At 38.0% G+C, this 16,973-nt stretch overlaps 2 protein-coding genes across 5 annotated transcripts; one reads left to right on the forward strand and one right to left on the reverse strand.

Moving 5' to 3' along the window:
- Positions 1-3: 3 nt before the first annotated feature.
- iftap (intraflagellar transport associated protein) lies at positions 4-15,140 on the reverse strand. 4 transcript variants are annotated; one of them, XM_082160075.1, is made up of 8 exons: positions 14,825-15,140; positions 10,977-11,534; positions 9,321-9,463; positions 9,063-9,229; positions 7,564-7,638; positions 6,476-6,530; positions 827-966; positions 4-701 (listed from the first exon to the last, which is right to left on the reverse strand). In XM_082160075.1, the coding sequence occupies exons 3-8, from the start codon at positions 9,451-9,453 to the stop codon at positions 600-602; spliced, it is 672 nt and encodes a 223-aa protein (XP_082016201.1). In that variant the 5' UTR covers positions 9,454-9,463; positions 10,977-11,534; positions 14,825-15,140; the 3' UTR covers positions 4-599. The 4 variants fall into 4 exon arrangements, with proteins under 4 accessions (XP_082016201.1, XP_082016199.1, XP_082016200.1 ...); XM_082160073.1 differs by lacking the exon at positions 10,977-11,534 and having other exon boundaries at positions 14,825-15,139; XM_082160074.1 differs by lacking the exon at positions 14,825-15,140 and having other exon boundaries at positions 10,977-12,091.
- Positions 13,832-16,938, forward strand: rag2 (recombination activating gene 2). Its single transcript, XM_082160071.1, is given in 3 exon segments — positions 13,832-14,440; positions 15,193-16,755; positions 16,758-16,938. Coding segments are annotated over 2 exon segments (1,590 nt in total). The 5' UTR covers positions 13,832-14,440; positions 15,193-15,206; the 3' UTR covers positions 16,799-16,938.
- Positions 16,939-16,973: the final 35 nt, after the last annotated feature.

Consider the following 16,973-nt stretch of genomic DNA (forward strand, 5'->3'; position numbering starts at 1 on the left):
AGATTCTTTTCATAGACATGTTGTGGGCTTTTATTCACGTTATGAGGTTTGTAAGGAGAACAGAAAGAAAGTCCCTGAGCGTTTTGTTCAAGTGAATAAAACGCAGTTAGAGCGAGCAATTAATTACTTTTCCAAGTACATCAGAAAAAGAGTTACACCACAGGTCGCCTATTTGAGCTGTTGAGTCAGAAAATGAAAGCGTCTGAGCTTAGCTAGTTGTAAAATAATAACAATAATAATCATAATGACTACAAAACGAATACACATCATATGGTTTGTTTATGCAAAGTGCTTTTAAATTGAAAATACACATTAAATTGACTTTTTAAAAATATGCTCCTGGTCTTTTTATGAAGGATTCATCAAAGCAATTTTGTCTTCACTCAGAAGCAAGTCACTTTATGGAAGAAAAATTGGTTATTTCTTAGTTTCTATGAACTAACATTAGTTTACAGAGTAGTACAGTTTCTGAAAACGGCAAAACAGCTGATTCATCTTCCTTCTAGTTCTTTGGCGAAACGAAAACATTTCTGATCGCCTCAACGAGGACTTTACTCTGCAAAATGAGAGATGTTAGAAGCATTTACAGCTCAAGATGGTCAGCCGTTCTGTTCCTGGATCACGTATTTGTGAGACAGCACAACGTTGTCGTAATCAAAGTCCTCATCCAGATGAAAAGGAACAACCTCCTCACTTTCATCCTGGAATAAACATTTTACAGGTTAATTCAGAATTTTACAGAGTCTCTGAGAAACGCATCAGAAAAGTGCATCTCAGTCTCTGAGTTACTGCCGGAGCTTGACTGCTCTCAGAGAGTTGTGTGTACCTGATTCTCAGCGGCACTGGGAGTGTGTGTCATCTGGTCTGTGAAAGTCGAGGAGATCTCCAGCAGTGTGTGGTGACAGAGCGATGAAGAGGAGACAGCTATCAGATCTTCTTCAATCTCACCTGGCAGTGCACATGTACCTGACAACACACAACAAGACACGCATGAATAATCAGTTTCTTTTACGCAAAGCCGTCCATCAGCAGTCATTTACAATCAGCTTCTTCTTTTACAGAGAAACTTCTGTCATTATTTACTCACTCTCATGTTGTTCGAAATTCTTTCATTCTTTCTTCCCGTGGAACACAGAAGAAGATATTTTGAAGAATGTTTGTGCCGCCGGCGATTACCATATAATCAAAGTGGATTATGACTGATAATGTCAAGCTCCAATAAAGAAAAACAATACGACTTACAATAACTGTATGTATGATATTAAGAGTCTTCTAAAGCCATTCGGTACATTTTTGAGAGAGAAAAAGAAAATTCCAGTCATTATTTGCTAAATATCATCCCCTCCCTTTTCTGCAAAGTGAAATTGGCACAAAAAAATAATAAAACATAAAATAGACTTTTGGTGTAGACACAAGAAACTTTCACTTTAATGGTTTATTAACATGAAATTGTCGTCAATGCACATGACATTTTTAGGGGAAGATTTTTCATTTTAGAGGTTTCTTGTGCATGTTTTCTTTAGAGTTTTTTTTTTTTTTTTTTGGAAAAAAAACTCTGCATAGGGGAAGATTATTCTTTTTTTTATATGATTTTTGGCAAATAAATTAAATGTCATAAAAATGTTTTTCGCACACATCAAAGTTCTTGCGCAAATGTGAAAGTAGAAAACATTATAAATATATGCAAAAAACGTTCATGTCAGAGGTATCTTGTGCGCACATGAAAGTCTGAAATGTAAATTTTGAAAAAAAGTCTCATAGCGGAATAATTTTTTTATTTTGAGATTTACAAAAGAATTTAAGCTTTGGAAAAAAAAATTCACAAACAGTGAAGTTTCTTTTGCAAATGTAAAATTTTACAAGCACACAAAAAACGTTTTCATTAAGTTTTCATGCATGTGTAGATAAAATTGTTTAAAAAGTTGTCACGTGAAGTTTAAAAGTTTTCTTGTGCACAAATAAATGTCAGTTTTTCTCAGCAAATGTCTCTAGGAGTTTTGTAAAATCTTCAAACATGTAGCGCACGTCACAACAGAAGTGACAAAACTGACGTCAAACATAACTGATTAAACTCATCTTGTGACTGATTCATAAGAGTTTGCATGGGATGATTTGAACGCGAACACAAATTCGATTTGTGCTTGCGTTTTTAGTTTTTTATTGTGCTTTTTTGTCCCTTTTAGAGCCTTCTGGAAAAGACATTCAGCAAAAAAAAATTACGTTCTAACGAAAAAAATAAAGTGTTAAGAGTCTGGAACAACATCAGCATGAGTACATTTTGATTGAACTTACACTTTATGTTAAAAAGGAAGGATTAATGTGCCAACAAGCAGTTTTCATGTCTTGCATCTCTGGATTTGTGCAGTAGCTTATGTGTGAGTGAGAAAGACATAAGGCCTGGCAAGAGCTCGATTGATGCTGATGTTAATTAAACAGCTAATTACTGGCACAGTGAAAGTCATAGTTTCAGCTGCTGGGTGAGGACCAGGCGTCTGGGGTGTAGAATGCATTTCTGTTTGAGTGTATACAACACCATGTGTGTGTGTGTTTGTGGACTGCACACCTCTAAAGAAACCCCACTCACCCACGGCTTTCAGAACAAGGTGGTCTCAAAAACAAGACCATTAACCAGCTCACTAAGGAAACACAGAAAGAAGCTTCACGCCGCTAATGAATCTGAAGGCTGTTGCTGTGATGCCATGTCGTGAACCTCTCTGACCAGCATGCGGAGGCGTGTTTCATTAAAACCGTAGGTACCCTGTAGCTCTTTTTGAGCTTTGATCCGCTTTGACCAGAACCGCCTTCCCCTCAACCCATTTTAAGATTCATCTGGATGGCCGACGTGTTACTGAACCCTGAAGTCAAGACTATTATTACTGTTTACCTGTACTGTACGTTTCAAGAGTTCACATCAAGGTTATTATAGTTTTGAAAAATTCACTGTTTCCTTTTTTCTTTAATTTTGCAGTTGGGTTTAGTTACTTTTAATGAGGAATAAATATTTTTTTTATTTTGTTACTATTTTTAGTTATGTATGCATTATATGGATTCACGTTTCATCCCTTGTAACGCCACAAATTGTTCTCGTTGTGCATTTCTAAGCAACACACAGAAACAGAAACGCAATAACTATAAATTATGCATAATTCGATGCAACTAACCCTAAACCAAACCCTAACATATAGTAAGTACATGTAGTTAATTAATATTACTCAGTATTTAAATGCATAATTACCCTGTAACAAGACACCTTAAAGGGATAGTTCACTTTGAAATTAATTTTTGGTATGTTTTAGCTTACCTCAAGGGCATCCAAGATGTAGGTGTCTTTTTTTCCGCAGTAGTTTCAATTTTGATATTTTTAGGTCAAACCGTTCTTGTCTGTCGGTCATATAATGCAGGTCTATGGTCACTTGTCTCAAATAGCATGCACAGAGTCCAAATTAAAACAATTCCCCGTCGTCCAAATTAAACAATTCCCCATCGTAAGTACACATTGATGGCCTAAGACACGAAACGAGCGGTTTGTGTGAGAAAACGAACAGTATTTATATCGTTTTTACCTCTTATACACAGCCATGTCCGAGTGATCTGATCTGACGTGTACGCAGACTGGTGCATAGATATATACACACTAGATGTCGCCTTGTCTACGGCAGTTCATTGGAACGAATGTCTTTAAGGCGACATCTAGTGTATATATCTATGCACCAGTCTGCGCACACGTCAGATCAGATCACTTGGACATGTCTGCGTATAAGAGGTAAAAACGATATAAATACTGTTCGTTTTCTCACACAAACCGCTCGTTTCGTGTCTTAGGCCATCAATGTGTACTTACGATGGGGAATTGTTTTAATTTGGACTCTGTGCATGCTCTTTGAGACAGTGACCATAGACCTGCATTATATGACTGACAGACAAGTCAAGTCAAGTCAAGTTTATTTGTATAGCGCTTTTCACAATACAGATTGTATCAAAGCAGCTTCACAGTATTAAATTAAAATAATACAACAAAGTTTGTTTCAAGAGGAATTTATTGATTGATAAAATTAAATTAAATATCCCCAAAATATCCCCAACTGAGCAAGCCAAAGGCAACAGTGGCAAGGAACCGAAAAACTTCATCAAGTGACCTAATGGTGTCCTAAAACTCCATCAGGTGACCTAATGGAGAAAAAAAAACCTTGGGAGAACCCAGGCTCAGTCGGGGGCCAGTTCTCCTCTGGCATTTATGAGCTAGAGGCCAGATTGTCGCAAGAACGGAACGGTTTGACCTAAACAAGAACAAGAACGGTTTGACCTAAAAATATCAAAATTGAAACTACTGCAGAAACAAAGACACCTACATCTTGGATGCCCTTGAGGTAAGCTAAAACATACCAACAATTAATTTCAAAGTGAACTATCCCTTTAAAATAAAGTTTAACCCCACACACTATAGTTATCTTTTATTCTTAAATGAATGAGTGTTTTTGATGGAATCCATTTGTTTGAGTGAATAGTTCAATAATTCTCTCATAAAGATGTCACTTGTTTTGTTCCTGAATGAAATGGCATTTTTGAACAAATCAATGTGGTTGACTGAATGATTCAATGATTCACTCATTAAGATGTCACTTTTTTTTTTTTTTTTTTTTTATAAATCAGGCAGCTTTAAACAAAATTATTCAGTCAGAGTATTAATGATTTAAATGATTTACTCATAAAGATGTCACTTGTTTTGTTCCTGAATGAAATGGCATTTTTGAACAAATCAATGTGGTTGACTGAATGATTCAATGATTCACTTATAAAGATGTCACTTGTTTTGTTCCTGAATGAAATGGCATTTTTGAACAAATCAATGTGGTTGACTGAATGATTCAATGATTCACTCATTAAGATGTCACTTGTTTTGTTCCTGAATAAATCATCAGCTTTAAACAAAATGATTCAGTCAGAGTATTAATGATTCAGATGATTTACTCATAAAGATGTCACTTGTTCTGTTCCTGAATGAAATGGCATTTTTGAACAAATCAGTGTGGTTGACTGAATGATTCAATGATTCACTCATTAAGATGTCACTTTTTTTATTTTTTTTATAAATCAGGCAGCTTCTTTTTTTTTTTTTTTATATAGTTTTTTTGGTGATTTTCCTTTTATTGTGACAGGACAGTAGAGAGATGACAGGAAACGAGGTGGGAGAGAGACGGGGGATGGGATCGGGAAAGGTCCACGAGCCGGGACTCGAACTCGAGCCGCCCGAGCGCAAATGCGCTACATGCCGGCGCACTGACCACGAGGCCATTGGCGACGACAAATCAGGCAGCTTTAAACAAAATGATTCAGTCAGAGTATTAATAATTCAAATGATTTACTCATAAAGATGTCACTTGTTTTGTTCCTGAATGAAACAGCATTTTTGAACAAATCAATGTGGTTGACTGAATGATTCAATTATTCACTCATAAAGATGTCACTTGTTTTGTTCCTGAATAAATCAGCAGCTTTAAACAAAATGATTCAGTCAGAGTATTAATGATTCAGATGATTTACTCTAAAGATGTCACTTGTTTTGTTCCTGAATGAAATAGCATTTTTGAACAAATCAATGTGGTTGACTGAATGATTCAATGATTCACTCATAAAGATGTCACTTGTTTTGTTCCTGACTAAATCAGCAGCTTTAAACAAAATGATTCAGTCAGTGTATTAATGATTCAAATGATGTACTCATAAAAGGCATTGAATTCAACATGAAAATATGAAACTGAAATAATTTTCTTGGTTACCTTTTTTTAATTTTATTTTTTTATCATTTTAGTTCGGTTAGCAAACTTGCAGCAATAAAATGGCTGGAAAGTATTAATCTTATTCAACAATTTATTTATTTATTATTAAACTGGTCATTGGAGTTTAAATGAGCCTCTCTGGCACTCAAGAAAAGAGCGACTCATTACAAGCACAGCGAGCGCTAAGCCTCGCCAAGCGAGCACTTGCCCCTGGCTCTAATGATGAGGGAGCGGTTTAGAATTTGCATGCATTGAATATGTGTAATAAATGGTAATATATTTAAATCAAGCTGTATGACAGCTCTAATTACAAAACATAGCATGCACATGATATCCACTAAACCCTATTAAAGGTAAAGTGAGACCATGCAATCCTTACATATGCAGATGAAAAGAATATTTATTCGAGCATGCCGCACTTAAAATACATCCATACAGGTGATGCCAACATGTCGATGTATATTATGTGAATATTATGTGAATTTGTGATGGATCCAATTCCATTTGAAGCTGTTGTGAAATATGAAAAAGATGGCAAGAATTCACACCGATGTGCTTAACGTAAGAAAAAAAAAAGTGTAAAAAACGTAAATAAAGACTCCAAATGTGCATCTAGGCCAGTGTAATCTAGCTAATCTAAACTGACTCGGTGTAAAGTGACATGTCTTTAAATGATGTTTTTTTCGAGAAATAAACACCTGTAGCGTCAACATTTTCCTCTTCATCCTCCGAATCTCCCAGATAATTATCAAACTGCCAAGGAAAGAAAAAAGACAAAACAGTAATTAAATATACATTTTTACAGACAGTTATTTTAGAATTGATTATTAGCTTCACACAAACGGGTGCTCTTCACACAGAAAAGTTCATTCACAACTAACTTAAATAGAGTTTTACATTTACATATTGCTAAGCTAACATCACATTACTCTAATAAGCATAAACATATAGGCCTAGCACACACCTAAATAGTAAATTTTTATTAAACTGATTTATTAAACTGTTTTGGCTAACAATTGTTTCCAATAAAGTTCGATAGTAGCATGTTGCTAAGCTATGACAACAGTTCAGTGTTAACAGGTTAGCTTAGCATACGTTGATGATCTTAAAAAGGCACTGTACAGATAAATAATATGTAAAATACTCCTTTTATTTTAGATTAAAGTCTTGATTCACTTGATTCCAACAAGAGTTTAAAGTTAACATTAGCTTAGCATACTCTAATGATCTTAAAAATGCATAGCACAGACAGATATATTACGTAAAAGTCCTTTTTACTCAATTGAATTCTTGACTATTTCCAACACTTTAACGTTATCGTTAGCTTTGCATAGTATCTGAGTTTAAAAATGCATAACACACAAATGTTGTCTTTTTTTATTAGACTGAAGTCTTGAGTTTAAAGTTAGTGTTGGCATACTCGAAGGTTAAAATGTGTAACACAAACGTTAAGTAAAATAGTTATTTTTTATTAGATTGAACTTTTGACCTTATTCCAATAATTTAATGGAAGTGTTAGTTTATCATAATCTAATGAGCTAATATACACACAAACATTAAGTAAAATAGTTCTGAATGAAATAACAGCCTGTTTAAAGGCATCTTGCATGAATTTTCACTAAAAACATCATCTGAGATTGCATTCTCTGTGGAAGATGCAATACTGCCTTAAAATATATGCAAAATAAGTGTTCTTCAAAGGCAGAATTATGTTGCTTTCAACCTTAAAATACTGTTTTGCTAAGTAGCTTGTTAGGTTTTGGTTTTGAATGTCCTGACCGTTTACCTTCACAGGTCTGTCTGGAGCAGAGCTCGATGGGCCGCCCAGTCTTCCTCCAACACAGCCGCCATCCAACAGCACCTATACAAGCACACAAACTCATAAACTTACTATCTCATTTCCTTTAATGATGCTCTGAAATGACAGCAGTTATGAGAATTGGTGTGATTACAATCAAAACAACATTATAATCAATACAGCTCTTTTTCTCTCCTTGTGGCGGAGAGCTAAATAATGCAGAGGCTTCTTTTTTTAGCATTGACTGGCCTGGGATGTTGGCTGATGTGCTTTGCGTTATTGACAGTAACTGGTGCTGTGGCTCGCCAGAGCCCCACTGAGATCAATACACAAGCCAGGCGGGAGTCTTAAGCACCGTTCACACACACACACACACACACACCGATAAGCAAACCACACATTGCAATGAAGCCATTCAATACACTGAGAGGAGAATTCCAAAAGCCTTGAGGAAGAAATACACCAAAAAGAGGGAAAATAAAGAAAAATGGCCAATGGCTTGCCCACAGCTATAATGCTAACTTGGTTGCTAAGAGGTTTTAAGCTATAATTGCTATAATCATTTCTGAGTGAAATTAAACATGTTGATATGTGGTTGCTAGGTAGTTGCATTCAGAAGAAAAATGAGCGTGCTTACCAGTACAAAAATCCCCACCATAACGCAAGGTTGTTATGCATGGTGGCCAGAGCATTGCTATTGCTAAGAGGTTCTGATTGGATTTAAACATTTCTATGTGGTTGCTATGTTGTTGCTAGGCTGAAAAAATATGAGTGGTGCTTAAGCATAGAAAAATCTTCATAAATTGTTATGCATGGTTGCCAGCGTTGCTATATGATTGCTAATAGATTCTGTTTGATTGCTAATAGATTGTGAATTTTATCCTGTTGATGTGTCATTGTTAGGCCATTGCATTTTGATAAAAATATGACTGGCGCTCATAGGTTGTTTTGCATGGTTGCCAGAGCATTGCTATACGGTCACTGAATGAATTTTAATGTGCTGATATGTGGTTGCATTCTAAGGAAAATGTGAACGGTACCCTGTTCAGTCTCTATGAAGCCCCTCCTTCCAAAAAGTGTAATGTGCTCTGATTGGCCGACTGGACAAGTGTTCAGTGATTGGTCAACCACTTTGAGCGTGTTTCGGAAAAGTCACGCCCCTTACCATAACCGCGAGTTTCAACACACTACTAGCGCAACTAAACTAGGCCTTTTTTTGAGTATGCCTTGGGCTGGACATTTTTAATAAGGAATATTGTGAAGCGTTCGTTCCCCAGAAGAAAACTCAAGACTACAATTGAGGCGTTTCAGGGAGTTCAGAAACAGTGCTAGACAGTGAAGGACCTGAATGTGTGTATGTGTGTGTGTGTTAAAGCAGAAGACTTAATAATTTTTTTAAACTTTGACTAAAGAGAAGGAGAGGTCTGCCTGAACCTCTCCCAGTAAAGACTGACGGTTCGAGCGGTTTGAATCTATAAGGCTGTGACCTCTTCCTGATCAGCAGTCGGTGAGCAGCGATTCGCCTGTCCAATCCTTCGGTATACGCTCTCCTCCATCTCTGTCACTCCATCCTCTCTTTGTCGCTCTCGGCTGCTGTCCATCTCTCTGTCTCCATGTCCTCTAGGAGCAGTCAAACGCGTATCCCTCACGTTCTCTGCAATGGGAAACGACAGTGAAGACCACAGGCGAAGGATTTACGGACGTATCCGAGGAAAGAAGATGTATGTGGCGTTCAGTATGCTCACCTGGGGTCAGGTTCGTGAAGGTGGACAGGAACTGCTCATACGTTTGCTCCGGGGAGTTGCAGAACTGCTCCAGAGCTTCAGTCATGGCTTGGTCATGGTTGTCCACAACTGAGCTATTAACTAAACCTGGCATCCTGTCAAACCTATCAACATTGAGAAGAGATACAGAAAGAAACAGAGAAAGAGACATTAAAAGAGATATTTGTTTACACCATGCAAACCTTGAAGAAAACCAGAGAGCCTGAATCAAGCCAAAAGAAAAGGAAGTATTGGTATAAAAACCTGAGAAAAAGAATGATGAAGGGATTCTGCTAGGCTGCACTTTTTTACAGGTCACTTATCATAGCGATATGCATTATAGCTGCATTAGCCCTGATTGGAATAAAATTATCATTCTGAAGTTCAGCTTAATTACAATCAATGACGGCTGGGGAGGGGGGCGGGCAGTGATTGCCGTGACATTAAAATATAATGAAGAATGGCGTGATAATCGTCAGAAACTACGAGCTGTCGCCGTGTCATTCATCACGAACACGCCCCAGGGAGAGCCTTCTTCAGGTGGCACAACATTAGCAGGGACAGAAACAGGTGCTACACTAGAGTCTAATTACTCTCCTCTATCAATAATACAGCGCAAGTCCATGCAGGGCTTCAGGCGTCAGCTGCACTGCTGGTCCACCTCTTCCTTCTCTCTTGGAATACAGCTTATGCCAGCGCAAATCCTCTTTTGGCGTTAAAAAACAACTGTCAGGATTTACTAAAGACACGCAGTGAAAAATTTGCGATGAAAGCAGTGGGCACAGTTATTTTTGCGGCTAAAGTTTGCGCTGGTCAATTTATTGGTGTTTGCGCCATTATTTACCTGCCAAAAAAAGCTAATCTTAAACCAGACGCTAACTGGTAGATTGCGTTGGTTATTATGGAACTGATCTGACAGCGTATGTGTTCTTTTATTTTATCAGAACTCACATCGGCGCTGTTTTGGAATTGTGCTCTCACGCTAATTTGCCCTGTTTAGTAAATCTGGCCCATAGACTGTTAGTACTACACGTATGGAATACCCAGATTTGCTAAAAAGTGCAGTATAGGAAGTTTGCGAAGTCCTGTATACTACAATGTACTGCATTTAATTGGACCTTCCATTTCAGTCATATCAGCTTAATTTTATATTAAAATGTGTATCATTGCATGCATACTGTTTTTAAAGAATAATACAGTATACCAATGTTGTTTTTGGTAACTAAATTGTTTATGTTTATTGAAATAAAGCTGAAATATAAATATTAGATGAAAAACGTAAAAAAACGTACAAAACAAAAATCAGAAAGGTTGTATTCGCAACAAACTGACATAAAACAGGTTTAAGTTGAAGTAATTAGCCAATTAGAAATGAGCCATCTCCTGGAAATTAGTTTTTGCAGGGTTGAATGTCTGATATCAAATCATTGCATTCGGACCAAATTCAATGATTGGACGAACATTTTGTGGTCCTACGCCTTCCGCAGACAATATATATATATATATATATATATATATATATATATATATATATAACATATAAATACATTTAGACCACTTAACTTAGTGATTGCTATCAGGATGTGAAGAGACTTTCAACCAGCATAACAAACAATGTTTCTGGAACAAATCACCTACCCTGCTTTTAATGATTTGAACAAATTGATTCTTTAAAATGAATCGGACACCAAACACAATAAACTACATGCTATATTATAATCAATGAGGTAGTCTGAAAGTGATATCCTTGTTCATTATAATGCAAGCATTGTTGTGCTTGCATTTTGTTGTGTTGTGTTGCGTTTCAGTCTCCCTTCCGTCTCTTTGTGACAGAGCTGGCAAACAACAGCATTTATTTGCCTGCGCCGTATGCAAATCCGCTACAGGACTCAACAGGTTTTTTTACAGCATCTGTAAGTGTGAACACCGGCATGTAAGTGCACTTGAGCGGGAGAATAAAGCTCTCCTATGCGCTTGGAGACACCGGAGGAATTCTTTCTGTGTGTGTTGCGCCTCAGGGGAGTCGCTCAGCCTCCTCTTCATGGCCCTGCTCTTCAGACACAGGTGCTCCGCTGTTTGTGTTTTTCACTGTTCTTCCAGGCACTCGTGGTTACGGGTCTTTGTTTTTGCACTCTCGCACACACACACACACACATTTCTCGGCCCCCAAAACAAACACGCAACTGCACGAGGGCTCTGAAACACAAAAACATTATGCTAATGAGACCGGCACAGCTGTTCCCTTCTTCTCCTTCTCTCTCTCTTTCTTTCAACACCAGTCGCCTAATTTCTTTCATTCCTTTAAAGAGCCGCCAAGCAGAAACAGTTAATGCAAATATAAGCCTGCGGGAAATAAGGAGTATTTTTACAAATCCGAGCTACCCCTCCTGCCAAAATGTGATGTGTGACTCACGCATTCCGTATTTGGTGTAATGAGAGTGAATCATTCTGCTCCTCACTGAACCTGATTGCACACAGACCACTCAGATACACAGAGGAGACTATTTTAACGGCACATTACATAGAGACGGGCTACACTGTCACAGATGCGATTATGAAGAGTGTGATTTAGGTGTCGAATGCAGGTCATAAAAGAACCCGAAATCTGTGTGATGGCAACGTGCAACGTGACACAATCTCAGCCAATAAAAGATATTTTGAGACTTTACAATTCGAGTGCTCTAATATGCATTAATTCATGCTTAACTAATGCACAGATAATCACATGTTAATATATGACTCATGAGGAACTAAACCACTCATTAATGATTACTGCATCAGCAACTAATAAAGAGTCTAAATGATTGATAGATTTAAGTAGTATATGAATTTCTATTGACTAAATGCGTCATAATGTATTAATTCCTTAACACAGGGGTCTTCAATGTTTATCAGGACAAGGACCCCTTAACTTAGTATTAAAGGTAGGGTATGCAATTTGTTTTATAAACACTTTTTGTTATACTGGTTTAAACTCTCTTCACATCCTGATAGCAATCAATAACAGAAGTGTTCTAAATATTAAAACGTACATATATCGTCTGTGGAAGTCTCAGGATCAAAAAATGTTCATCCAATCATTGCATTCGGTCCTGAACCAAAACAACGAGCTTATGCAGCGTTCTCACCATGTCCAAACCTGAGTTGATCACGTCCTCAAACTCAGATTTATGCGTTTCTATGTGAACACTATCAATGGGGAAATGAATCTGTAGCAGTCAGGTTGTGCAAGTAAGAGCTCTGTTAGTTGTTTATGTTCACTATTTTTGTAATGTTATGTGCTTTGAGACATGAGGTGATTTAACGCCGTCTCTCGTGACGCTTTGCACAAACTGCTGTGCGTTCATGTGTTTTGAAGGACGCGTGACTTTGCAGACGCTCTGAAGGGAGGGTGGGATCTTATGCTTTCAAAGCTAACTTGCTATTGCTAGCCTCTCTGCAATTGCCTACTCTACCTTTAACTAAAAGTGTAAATGAATGCGTTAATTATCACAATTGGTCAAAGCTATGTATTTCAACTTTCAGTTGTCTGCTTTAATTGATCATTAGCTAATGATTTGCAAATTTGGCACATGACTATTAACTAATTGTTAAGTTATATACCATTATGGTTATGGGTTTTGACATCCCCTCTAAAGGTCTGTAGGGCAGTTGTACAGTGAATGTACTGTCACAGAAAGTGTTTGAAGGATGGGGTAAGTTGGGCAGCACACAAATATCAGCACACCAGAATCTGAACTACTGACCGTTGTTACACCGTGATTAAACTGGACATTATCACGTCATGCCACAATACAGCTGTCTACACTGGACGTCACTATTGCAAGTCCATTTGTCCTTCGTAACAGAAGTCTTGTAGTACGTCAGAAATATAATGTGGCATCAGTTTACTGTGGGTTGTGTGGCGTCGCACCACATCCAGTGCAGTATCATTTATTATAATGGATTGTCTTTGTCCGATCTAGACACAGTGTTATGAAATAGCAGTGCCTGGCCACATGTTCTCAGTATTCTGCCTTTAAATCCTGGACCTCAAGATTAACCTGACATATTCCTGTGCCACGAACAACAAGGTACTGGATGGGGCAGTTCATCTGGCACAGTGGAATCCCGGTTGTAGACGGCTGGAAATTGAAATCCATGGCTTAGTGTGGATGTCAAAACCAAAATGATATATTACTTAATTAGTTTATGTGCCACAACAAGTAAAGCCATAACATTATAATACCTTTGCAAATCATTAGCTAATGATTCATTAATGCAGATGACTGAAAGTTGAAATACATGGCTTTGACCCATTCCGGTAATTAACACATTAATTTTACACTATTAGTTAATACTATACGTTAACATATTATGACACATTTAATTAATAACAATTCATATATTACTTATTAATCATATAGAAATTGTATTAATTGCTGATGCAGTAATCATTAATAAATGGTTTAGTTCTTCATGAGTCATACATTAACACGTGATTATCTGTGCATTAGTTAGGCATGAATTAATGCATATTAGTTTATGCGTATTGTAAAGTTTTACCGGTATTTGATGTTTAATTGAGTTTGTTGAGTTACATGTGAGTTATAACTTAACAATATTTGATTTATTGTTAAACATATGTGAGTTATAAGGGAGCAAAATGTATATAAATTAGAATTATTATTATTATTATTATTATTATTATAACAAGTGCCAATCACGCTACATAGTGTCACCATGGTAAGTGTACATTTTGGAAGATGAAAGTTACATCTGGGAGATCCATAATGTATGAAAAAAACAGCAACTCAGCTGATTTGCAAACTGACAAGTGAATGAATCATCAATTGAACTGTAAAACAAAAAACATAAAGTCCATATTTATACACAAGCCAATAATACACTGAGTTTGTACTTGTTTTCATTCAAACTTGTGCGAGTTGTGTTCAAACACCTGTTGTTAGCAGCAGTTACAGGCAGTTAACCTCAAGATGAGCCAGTCAACCTTCACAAACACTGAACCTCTGCCACTGTCACTAAACCATTTGCTTTAATATCTCAAATAAAAGTTAGCAGCACCAAACAGCTCCCAGAATTCGGAGTGCATTGACCAGGAGGTAAGAAATATACATATTATTAGGATGAATATTGTTAAGACTGTATTCTAGATATGGAATATTTGGAATGTGATAGGCTATTCTGGTGCCATATAGAGTAGAATTAAAATAAGCACGTAGGTTAATAACGTGTTTTTATAATATAATTATTAAAGTATGTCGTGATTTAAAATATTGTTATCTTCAAGTTGTTGTAGTGTATCACTAATGTTGACAGCCAGCGCTTGCTTAACGTACTTGTTTAATAAATAAAAAATCTCTAATTTGATTACCTAAAGACATTAAAACGAATCTAAAAAGTGTAAAAAGGAAAAACGCTGCTAGCTGTTGGAAGACAGTAAGAGAAAAGGAGAGAGGAAAGCTTATAAAATATCTCAGACGTACCGTTTAAATGTAGAACGAGAACCCCCAGTTTCGCATTGGATGCTGGGTAATGTAGTCGTTTTATTGCAAGCTTAACGCGACCATCTAAGAAAAACGGTAATACGGAAAACTACAACTTGTTTCCTGTGGGAATGTTTCTGTGTTATTATGGAAACAGGGAGACGGTTATATGGTTCCGCATTTTTTTTCATACTTTGATTTAAAAAAAAGAAGTTAATTGCATACTACTCTTACTAATAGGAGGAGTATTTTGCTGGTATGCTATTCAGAATTCATCCTTACGATTGTGCAATTGACCTGAATTTTATTATAATATTTTATTTATCAATAAAAATAATGTTGTTGTTTTTTTATTATATTTTACACAGCTCACTGCAAAAAGATGTCCTTAGAGCCTATAACTGCTGTGAACTGTGCTGGCCTTGTGCAACCAGGCTTCTCCTTACTAGAGCTGGAGGGTGATGTTTACCTCTTTGGTCAAAAGGGCTGGCCGAAACGCTCATGTCCAACTGGTGTATTTGGTGTCCGCATAAAAAACGGAGAACTTAAGCTCCGAGCCATTTCATTTTCAAACAACTCTTGTTATCTCCCTCCTCTCCGATGTCCAGCGGTAGCTCATTTTGAGCCTCGTGATGGCAGCCCTGAATGTTACCTCATTCATGGTGGCCGAACTCCCAACAACGAACTGTCTTCAAGTCTCTACATGTTGAGTGTAGACAGCAGAGGATGTAATCGTAAAGTCACATTGCAATGTCAAGAAAAAGAGCTGGTTGGAGATGTCCCTAGCGCTCGATACGGCCACACCCTCAACGTGATCCATAGCCGAGGGAAGACCGCCTGCGTTCTGTTTGGCGGCAGGTCCTATATGCCCCCCAGTGAAAGGACCACGGAGAACTGGAACAGTGTGGTGGACTGTCCACCTCAAGTCTTTCTTATTGACCTAGAGTTTGGTTGCAGTTCATCCCACACCCTCCCTGAGCTCACGGATGGGCAGTCATTTCACGTAGCTCTAGCGAGAGAGGACTGTGTCTACTTCCTGGGCGGTCACATCCTCAGCTCCGATTGCCGACCACCTCGTTTGATCCGCCTACGTGTGGAGCTTCTCCTAGGAAGGCCTGTCATCACCTGTAATGTTCTTCAAGAAGGTCTCTCCATCACGAGTGCCATAACCTCTCCCGTTGGCAATCATGAGTACATTATTATCGGCGGGTACCAGTCTGAGACTCAAAAGCGCATGGAGTGCACCTACATTGGCCTGGATGATGTCGGAGTCCACATGGAGCCACGCGAACCTCCGCAGTGGACCAGCGAAATAAGCCACAGCCGTACTTGGTTTGGTGGCAGCCTGGGCAAAGGAAGTTCCTTGTTTGCAGTCCCATCAGAAGGAAACCCAACCCCACCAGATGCCTACCATTTCTACCAGGTAAACTTCCAGAAGGAACCAGATGGAGAAGCATCAACTCAGGGATGCAGCCAGGAGTCCACTGACTTTGAGGACTCGGCACCTTTGGAAGACTCTGAGGAGCTCTACTTTGGCCGAGAGCCTCATGAGCTGGAGTATAGCAGCGATGGAGAGGGAGACACCTACAATGAGGAAGATGAGGAGGATGAATCTCAGACAGGCTATTGGATCAAGTGCTGCCTCTCCTGTCAGGTGAACCCCAACACCTGGGAGCCCTACTACTCTACTGAGCTCACCCGACCTGCCATGATCTATTGCTCCAGGGGTGAAGGTGGACATTGGGTCCATGCCCAGTGCATGGAGCTCCCAGAAAGCCTTTTGCTTCTCCTCTCTCAAGGCAATAGCAAGTATTTCTGCCTGGATCACGGAGGCTTGCCCAAGCAGGAGATGACTCCACCACGCCAGATGTTGCCATTGAAGAGAGTCCCAATGAAGATGACCCATCGCAAGGCTCCAGTCTCACTGAAAATGACCCAGCTAAGAAGAGCTTTCTGCGAAGACTTTTTGACTGAATTGTTGTTGTTCTGTTCTGTTATATATCATGACATAATATCATTCTACATTGTTGTTGAAGTTTATTTTGTTGTTCATTTTAAGAATATTTTGATTTTTATATTAACAAAAATTGGAGAAGTGTATTTTTTCATACTGATAAAAACAACAGAAATGAATGGTTAAATCAAGGAA

Source organism: Leuciscus leuciscus (assembly GCF_965113295.1).
Source record: "Leuciscus leuciscus genome assembly, chromosome: 25".
NCBI classification, from domain to species: Eukaryota; Metazoa; Chordata; class Actinopteri; order Cypriniformes; family Leuciscidae; genus Leuciscus; species Leuciscus leuciscus.